Source organism: Euprymna scolopes, chromosome 3 (genome assembly GCF_053919585.1).
Source record: "Euprymna scolopes isolate OS-2025 chromosome 3, ASM5391958v1, whole genome shotgun sequence".
NCBI classification, from domain to species: Eukaryota; Metazoa; Mollusca; class Cephalopoda; order Sepiida; family Sepiolidae; genus Euprymna; species Euprymna scolopes.
In genome coordinates this window covers 151,029,058-151,039,229 of record NC_136484.1, presented here as the reverse complement: position 1 = coordinate 151,039,229, position 10,172 = coordinate 151,029,058, and the positions used below count along the sequence as shown (strand labels likewise).

The following is a 10,172-nucleotide window of genomic DNA, read 5'->3' as shown; positions in this document are numbered from 1 at the left end:
ATCCTAAGAGAGGCATCATGAAGATTGCCATCATCTACAGAGGAAGTAATTCTTATTTTTTCCCTCTCTTTCTATAGTCCTCTCCCTGCCACCAGTCTACACCCGGAAAATATATACACATTCTTACTATCTCCTCCAGTCATCCTTAAGTGGATTATAAACTCCTATACAAAGCATTAACTTCTCATTTCCTTTACACAAAATAATGATTTCTCCCTCATACATTTCCATCCCTTCTCATTGGTTGCTACCTCTCAATCCACTTATTCGAGAATAGATACCTTATTGAATAAATGAACACATTAGCTGTTAAAAAAAACATGGATGCTAAACAATCGGTTACTTTTCTGTTTTCACACTATATTAATTAACTTCTACTGTTGTCATTTAAACTTTGTTTTATGCAAATTAAAACAAAGACGTAATCATGATATTCAAGGTTTGCGATACCAGCGGGCAAACAGGTTTTGTAAACACATACACGGACAGTATAAGATAGATTTATAGGGAGGCAGGCTGAAAGGCAGATAGACCGATACCTATATATATATATATATATATATATAGAGAGAGAGAGAGAGAGCGACACTTATTATAAATCTTATACACCAAATTTCTTATAATTTTAAAGGAGAAATAATATGTTTACAACAAATACCACATTGCAATGATTCGCAAATAAGTAGTTATTTTTTCATTATTAATCAATTATTGGGGGGGGGGCATTATTATTTTTTTATGACTATTTTTTACAAAGATGACATGGGGGGGGGGCTAATCTACGTGTATAAGCACAAAACGATTTTATAGAAAATACAGTAGCGAAATTATTTTTTTCAACATTTTGGTTTTCCTATGATCAGCCCAAATTTATTTTATAGAAAATACAGTGGCAAAATTATTTTTACAAAAATAAAATTTTGGTTTATCTACGATATTTGGGACGTATTTGCATTTTAAGCACAAAATTATTTTAAAAAATAGTTGGAAATCATTAAAATAAAAATTACCGTTTATATTCGTTATTAGTGACCCACTTGTGTTTTAAAAAAGATCGCATATAAATTGTCTGCGTATAAGTAGTTTTCCGAATAAAATAAAACATTATCGTTTACCTATGTTATTTGTGACCTGTTTGCGTTTAAATAAAAAATACTGCATTATCATTGTACGCAAATAGGTAGTTTTTCGAATATTAAGCAATATCTTTTTTTTTTAATTTCTTTTAAAAAATACCATTGGGTTAAATCAACATGATTAAGCACAAAGTTATCTTATAGAACCTACAGTTGTGAAATTATTAAAAAAAAAAAAAAATTTCATTTACCTATGTATTTGTGACCTATATGCATTATAAAAAGACTAATATTTAATAGTTTTCGGGCAATGTAGTTACCGACTTTCCCTTTTCTTTATTTCTTTTTTTTTTACCCTTTTATTTTTCTATAACACTCTATAACTAAAAGTGGATCTTAAAGGTCAACACGGATATTCGCTTGATGTAAACATAAGTTTTTTCTACATTTTGATACAATATATATTATAAAGACTTCACAGCACAAATTTAATAACATTATTACTGAACCTGTAATCATGTGACTATTAAATTTTAAGATAGAAGCACAGATTACTTACAAAACATCCTCCTTTATCATGTTTAGAATGGCTTTCAAAATAATAACATTATTTTAGCACGGTAACAAAAAGTACATATGTACCCAACATTTACATTTTTTCCAACCGACACTGAACACAAAAATTAAAGGTTAGTTCATAGGATTTGTATGTGGGGATCATGACAACGATTATCAAAATTAAAGTTGAGCCAGATATTTTAACAATCTGCTCCCCACAAAACGGGGTGTCTATTCCGAAAACCGTTCTTAACAGGGGTAGGTTGGGGGTGTCCATTCCGAAAGCCATTCTTATCATGAGTCGTTCTTAACATGAGAAGGTTGGGGATTGGGCAATATCAAAAGTCGTTCTTAACATGAGAAGGTTGGGGATTGGGCAATATCAACAACAGCCGTATTTAAACTTTTTACAAGGGGGAGGAGTATGCTTCCACCAGGCCACGCCGGTTAACTGGTCCTGCTAGTATAATATAATTATGTTATCAAAGAGTAAAGCTATAACAAAACAAAGCTTACCAAGATAAGAAAAGCTCAACACTATTAAAAGGATAATTTTATATATATAGTTTGAAATATGGAATAATATGTTTATAATACTACAACTCATTCTAGCATAAGTAAATATAGCTGTCATTTTTTCTGTTCACCACCACCACCACCACCACTATCCATTTTATAGGCTTCGAATGTGCTGGGCGGCTTTTAAAAATTGACTTTCATACTAACCTATTTCTATTCAAGTATTTATTTATTCATCTTTGAGGCAATAGATTTATATATCTGGTTTAGTAAAGTTTATATAAATTTGGAGATATTCATTTGAAATTTTTTTTATGATGAAATAGACACAGATTAAAAAAAAACTTTTTTTTTTTCAGTATGGGATACTATTAGGCATGCCCAAAACAGAAGGAGGGAGTAAGTATATTTTGACAGAGTCACTCTTTAAAAAAAAATCAAGTAATTATCCAATCAATACAAAATTTTCACCGATTAAGTGAAGAAAATAAATTTATAACGGTGTACTCGTTTTCATAATTGAGATATATGCCTACAAAACCCTCTTTCTTTATTTGTGGTTAGAAATATGCTTAAAATAACCAGCCGAAACTAAACAAAATATATTGTGGGGAAGAATTGCAGATAAAACAACAAAAAATAAACAACTGTGCACATATCAGATTTTAATATTTAGAATCCGAGTTTTGAATGTGTTTAATTTTTTCTACATTGTGTTTTGAAGTGTGAAATTCGTTGAATATGTTAATTATTCTTTCATATAAGCAAAAAAAAATATATTTTTTCATTATTTTTATGAAAAACACTTCTTTTAAATTTTGGAAAAATAAATTGATAATTTTCTTTTAGTGAACCCAATATTGCTAATATGCCATTAATTAGGGAATGTTTTGAAGAATCGATACCAAAAAAGAAAAAAAAAAAATTGATAAATGGAAAAAAACAATTTACATTATGTGGTCACTTTTTTGTCTTCCTCCTCCCTTACTTTACCATTTCCCCTCCTCACAATGTCTGTAAATCAAAGATCATAGGAAAGTCACCTGATCCATTTTGGTTTTTCTTTCCTATCCATCAATTCTGCAAATCCTTCCCATTTTGTTGTTCAAAACAAAAAAAATTCTTTATTTTTCTTTCATGTTTTACGTGTCCCCCTGATCCCCTAGATACATGTCTCCCCTAAGCATCTCTATATAAGAATGATATGAGTAACAGGAACATTTATCTTTGCAGTATCTACATTGATTCAATTTGAATTCCAAAACCAACTTTGAAAGCCCACTTCATCACTTGAACAACCCAACACTTGTTTCATGTTCAACATGTGTTGTGGCACATAAATACACATTATTTAATATTTGGTTAAAAACAAAGTGTAGTATCTGGAGTGTACAGTTCTAAGATAAATCCTTCTAGATTGAGGCAATTTTTATTTTTTTATCCTATTTTACCCACATTAAAACTAACCTTGTGTCTAACATTGCCCTAATGGAGGGGCAAATAAATAGGGACCATACATACGTCATCACCTCCCACCCCCTCACGCCTTCTCTCTGATCCAAACAGAACTCATAATATACTTTTCATTTCACTTTACCGGTACAATCCTGGAATACTTCCAATATAACTTGTGAGAGATTTTAGCAACAATGTCTCTCTGGACTCCAGATCCAAATGACTTTATACCAGAACATCAGTTCAATAAGTCATACTCATTTTCCAGCAATGGCATTTATTATAATAAAGTAGCAGCTGATATTCCATCATGCTTAGATGCCATACTACTGTTTGAACAGACCCTTACCTTCTTCAGTGATACCTGCCGTCTCCACCTGGATTTCTTTCAAGATAGCTACCCACCTAGACCTACAGTAGACCATCAACAGATATACTTCTGTGATAATGACTTCACACTGATGGCCAACCTATTCAAGTTTTTATTATTTGGATTATTTAAACTGTTCTCGTCTTGAGTGGTATTCGCACAATGTTTCGGTCAATGCAACCTCAAGACCTTTTTTGGGTGTGTCTTGTAGAACTCTAGAATCTGCACAGAATTTCAAATGGAACCCTTTATTTAATCCATGGAGGTCGCATGCTCTTGTTCCGACAGGTATATACTTGAAGAAGGCCGGAATTTACATTGACCAAAACGTTGTGAAAATAACACTTAAAATGAGAATAATAGTCTGAATAATTCAAATAATATGAATTATCAATCCTCATCTCAAAAGTCAAAAACTAGTGCAATTTCTTATCACATTTCATACACAGTGCAATAATGCTGTATGCAATAGGATTCTTTGAGCCTTATGTACTATAAACATGTCAATCATTTCATTATCTGATTCCTCCAACTCTAACCAGACCTTCTTCAATCACATGCAATTTATTTTTCTCAGGAGATGGAAAATTCTCAAACTCAGCAATCAGTTCTGATATTCTCACCTGTCTCTTAACGTTCATCTCACAATTACACCTTCTTTAGAACACTCCTTACAAAAGGTAATCAAGTTGACCTGAGAATTATAGCTGAATCTGTTTCCTAACTTCTATTTGTCTCGAACAATATCTCAATACCTGTACTATCTTCAGTCTCATTTTCTTTAAGCATAAACCAGGCAAAAGATAATTGAAGATAAAGTTTTTGTATTTTTTAATGAGAAAGACTGAATGAAACTTACCAATTCTGGTTGCATCCTCTGAGCGATTCGAGCTCTTACAAATTTCACCACATCTTCATTTTCCAAGACATCCCAGATTCCATCACAAGCTAATATCACAAATTCATAGTCAGGGCTGATTTCTTTCTCAACAACATCTGGGAATGCTGTAGAAAAAGTAGCAATACACATGAAAAGTTTTAAATGGCTTAAAATATTTCAACATTGGTATCTATAGAAAGAGCTTGATAAGCTAAGAAAGAATCTTTTTAATTTTTTAAATCCAATTAAAATCAAGGAAGTTATGACTATTTTTATGCCCTGCGTGTTTGGATATTTTCCCCTCTTTAAGACCATATGCGTTTTGTCACATTTTTTGTACTACTTTTTCAGTAAAAATGCTATATCTTTGTTAAAACACAAGACTAAGCAATGAAATTTGCCATATAAGTGTATTTTTGTACAAGGAATCTGAATATGCTACTGAAAATCTCCAGAAATTAATGGTTTCCAAATAATCTGCAGTAAATGCACATAAATATGCTGCGATTGCTTAAAAATGCCATGCATTCATTAAAAAAGAAAAGAAGTTAGAGAACTTAAAGTTGAACTGTAATGCATTTTATGTGCCAAAAACTGAAATCAAAATCTAGGATTGGTTAAAAATGAATATATTGAAATATTTCTTTGGTATTATTGTCAATTAATACTTTCTGTTACCCCTCCTCATCTGACCACCTCTCCAAAATATGTGATTCTACCTTTATAGACAATTGCATGTGAATAACTTGAAAAACTTTAATAAAAGATAAACAAAAATTATTTTAGAATTTAATGTAAAATTATTTCCCATTTTGAATCATTCGAGCATTTTAGGGCAGTTACCCCCCACCCTTTTTCCTATGATTTGTTTGTTTTCTAAAAGGCGATTATGCATAATTTTAAGAGGGTCTTTGTGTAATTATGAGAAGGTGGGGAGGTTGCCACTCTGACTTGGGTTAATGATAGGGCTAAGGAAAATTATGTGCTAACATCCTGAAGACTTGATAGAAACATAACAAAAACAATTTTAGAATTTAGAGTCTGGGTTGGTTTCACATAAATGTAAAATAATTCACCATTTCAAGATGATCGTAGCGTTTTAGGACAGTTGACCAATTTATTTTTTTTTATGGGAGATTAATCATGTGCACTTTTCTTTGAATATTTTTTATGCTTATTTTTTTTAACGCTTATATGAGCTCACAGAGGAAGTTTGTTTAGTGGGGAGCTCTGCCACTTGTACTTAGCGTTATTGTTAAGGTTAAAGGTTTTAGGAGAAGGCTTGCCACTCATACCTAGGATTAGACATAGAATTAAGCGAGTTTTTTGTTTGTTTTTTTTTGCTTAAGAGGGTGTTTGATACTTATTGTGAAACTTTACAAGAATTATGACAAACAGACAAAAATAAATGTTATTTAAAAAAAGTGACGTCCCTCTAACATATTGCTTGGAAAAATATCAAGTATGTTTGCCTCGCCTATTTAAATATAAAAAAAGAGACAAGTTTTTGCTAAAGCTGACAAATTGTTAAAAATTTTGAATTAATGTTATTTTGATTTTTAATTACATTTCATGTCTTTTTCTACCGTTTTTATTTTTTAACTGAGCACCTCCTACAAATATTTAAATATTGATTATTTTTTTTTAATTTTATTTTAGTTTTAATAATTGGGTAGATTAGTTTCCATTCGATAATAATTCACTGAAAAGATTTTTTAAAGAACGAAAATGAGAAGTGTGTACCGATCGTTCGTATACACGAACCAAAACAATCGTATTTCACATCTTCGCTTGTTCAAATATTTTAAAATTTACTACTACCCAATTTTTTTTAAATATTTGTATGGTTGATAACAAAATAGATCTAACTAAACATGCAAGAAATTTTTTTATAACCAGATTTTCAATTAAAAAAAAAAAAAATCAATCTGGAATAAAAATGAACAACAAAAACAAAACGTCTGTTTATGCCATGCTATCGCTGCTGCTGCTGCTATTACTAATACTACAGAAGTCTTTATTCAAATTCATAATGATTTTTTTCAGATATTATGTTTTTGAATTGCTACGTACCACTAGAGAAAACATTGTTCAATCATCTTTTTAACGAATAAACATAGTAAAAAGATTGTTTTATTTAATAGTGAGTGCCCGAAGAAAATTATTTTTTCAAAATTTTCCATACTCATCATTTTGAAATCTTTTTTGTAACACAACAAAAAAACGAGTCATCAAATGGATTTCAGACACTCGAAATTATTAAAAATGACATCTCTTTTGGCTAATTTCCAAATTTCATTAAAAAATTCTCAACAGAAACACGGTACAAGTGTTTACAAATCAGAGAGGGAGGAATGGGGGGGGGTCGTTACAAAATCTTACTGAAAATGCTGTTTTATGATGTTCTCATTTGTATCACTTTATTTGCTTAAAACTCTAAAAATATATAATGTATGTTATTCTTTACTAATTCATTTGAAAGCATATTCATTTCAGAACAAAACGGTGGTATTTTGAAGATTTAAAGTGCTTTGATTTTTAAAATATGACTATTTTAGCAGAAACCCCTTGAAATCTGTGATTATCCAAAGCGTTTTATCGGCCATGTGTATTGCTAATTAAAGACTCAAAGTAGATAGCTATTTTTTCCTGGAGGGTAGGAGTGGGGGAGCATTTTTAACATAACGAATGCAATCGCTGATTATGGACTCAACTATGCCAGATTCAAATTCTATCAGATGTATTCATTTATCCATTAATTAGTGCTGGGATGAATAAATCAAAACTTGTTAAGAGAATCAAAATTGGAAAAATTAGTGCTTATTTTCCAAAGCAAAAAATTATTATTTTGGGTTTTTTTTGTTGTTTGAAACTTAATTTTTTATTGCGGAACTAATAATAAAGTGATAAAGATGTATTTATTTAAACTACCAATAAAGTTAAAATCTACAAATTGAACTCCATAAATGTATTCATGTTTTCACGTATTACATAGGTTTTTATGATAATCTGAAAATAAATTTCTATAACTAAATATTTAGAGGTCTTAAAAGAATCAGAAATCGTATCAGAATCAAGAATTTAGAACAAAATCGGTAACTGAATTGGAATTAGGGAAAATATGGGAATCATCTCATCATTAACATTAATAGAATTGGAAAAGGCATGAAGCGACAATTAACCTGCATACATAGGTAAAATAGTGAATTCTATTCAATTGATCATATTGCTTATATAATGACCTTAAACAATCCGAGCAAGAAACAACCAAACAAAATACACAACTGAATGACTATTTTAAATACAAAGAATTGTTTGTCTTAAGTTGATTGTAATCAAGATTATCAATCAATTAAGAATCTTATTTTATTCTTTATGAAAATTGTAAATGTTTTTTATGTTCAACATAATTGAGTTCTTGTCCAGAATTCCTCATATATTAAAAAGCAAAAATAAAGAAAAATTTGTATGATGTACACATGTATCCATGGTGAAACGAAAATACCATATTCCAAAAATCACATAAATTCATCAAGTAGTTTTATTTTTATAAAGAAAATCATTTTTAAGTGATAATAGGAATTCTTAGGCATTAGAACATAATTCTCAGAAGTTCAAATTATTGTGTTATCTCCCATTGTTATTTAATTTTTTTTTTTTTTTTTTTTTTTAGATTTAAAATTGCGGACAAGACAGTCAACCTTGTCTTACTCATAAAATTTGATTTTTTTATTTAAAAATGAAAAAAATTTATTCGATTTTTGGGATATATTTTTGTTTTGCCACAGGTACATACACATTTTTCTTTATTTTTGTTTTATGATATAAAATTCTGGACAAGAACCCATAATCGTTTAGAAAAGTTAATTTTCATCAACTAATTGATTAAAAAAAAATAAATCTCAAGCAATAAAACATGGTTTAATAATTTATGGTTTGATTGTTTGATAGTTTTTATGAGCAATAAATAGTGTTATTTTCATTTTTTTGTCTTCTGCTGAGGTTAGAAGTTTCATGACTAACTTCCAACTTCTCTTGCTTGTTGTCATTTCATCTGTGACGTCCGCTAGGAGTAGGATGTCATCAGCTTATCCCGTCCATGTCATAAGTGGTTTACCATGTGGCTTTAAATCGTTAACATCGATGTCAGAGAAATTTTGAGACTTCTTGAACAACTGATGGTGAGTAACATGACTATACCAGTTGAGATGTGTGATGCAATTCCTTACGAAAGCCTTTACAGTAAAACCAGCAATTTCCTCCATCTGATGTGCTGCAGTCAGAATTGTTTTGTTTTAATGTTTTGTCAACAAAGTTTCACAGTCACACCAGAATACAGATTAGACTTGCATCTTGTTTGTTGCCTCTCACACACAATGAGATACTAATATTTTTATAAAATTGATGATTAGTTGAAGTTCATAAATCTAAATGGAATAGAAAAGCAAAGAACAAACATTCTCAAGATGTGCCCATTTAATCTATGCATTTAGTGATGAAAAGCCCATTTCAAACATCTGGCAAAGTCTTTAATAGAGATGCCTGGAAACCGGTAAAATATTTTCTTTTTTAAATTTGCATATTTAGCAATTAAAGTATTTTTTCAAACTGAAGTGGAATATGTTAACATTTCCTACAATCTCCAGACATTTACAGTTCACTTACTGAGCAGCCAGCATGTCCACCTTAAATAGGCTCCATTTATCCAAGGGAAGTAACTCATCAGTCATTAGCAGAACAAACCAATGGACAGCAAACAGGTTAGAGATGTGGGGATGCATCTAAATATAATTACAATAAAAATGATCTCACCTGTTACTATTTGCTCTTCTGGTTTCTTTTTATCATTTTTCTTAAACACAAAATCGCCCAAGGCCCTTGATAATGCCAAATTTCCTGCAAAAAAAAAAAAAATAAATAAATAAAAATAAATAATATTTAATAAATCACACATTCTTATCTACTATACATATGTGTGCATGCACACATGCATACAAATATAAAAAATTATCATGATTAACCAAATGGTATAGGAAAATATAATTATGAGGGGCGTGCAATAAGTAATGCTCCTGACCCACTTCCAGTTGTCTGATCTAGCTGAAATTTTGCATGTGCAATGATTTATATCTCTACAGGTTATCTGGCAAATTACAGCTCTGAACTAATTATGGTTTCTGTTTTACAGGTGTTTGAACTGAGTTAGGTGTGAAATAGAACCGGTTGAATGAGCAGTGATCCGGTTTTTGTATTTGAAAGGATGCACACCACAGGAGACTTTTGATGAAATGAAAGAAACTTATGGTGATAATGC

The 10,172-nt window shown here is 30.5% G+C and overlaps 1 protein-coding gene across 8 annotated transcripts in view; it reads right to left on the bottom strand.

The window, feature by feature from the left end:
• Positions 1 to 10,172, bottom strand: part of LOC145259827 (putative protein phosphatase 2C T23F11.1) — a 338,384-nt gene that overhangs the window by 17,641 nt on the left and 310,571 nt on the right. For all 8 annotated transcript variants that reach the window (XM_080117697.1, XM_080117681.1, XM_080117664.1 and 5 more), the window contains 2 exons: positions 9,671 to 9,754; positions 4,838 to 4,983 (listed from right to left, as the gene is read on the bottom strand). In XM_080117697.1, the coding sequence (XP_079973823.1) occupies positions 4,838 to 4,983; positions 9,671 to 9,754 (230 nt within the window). The remainder of the gene's footprint in view (positions 1 to 4,837; positions 4,984 to 9,670; positions 9,755 to 10,172) is intronic.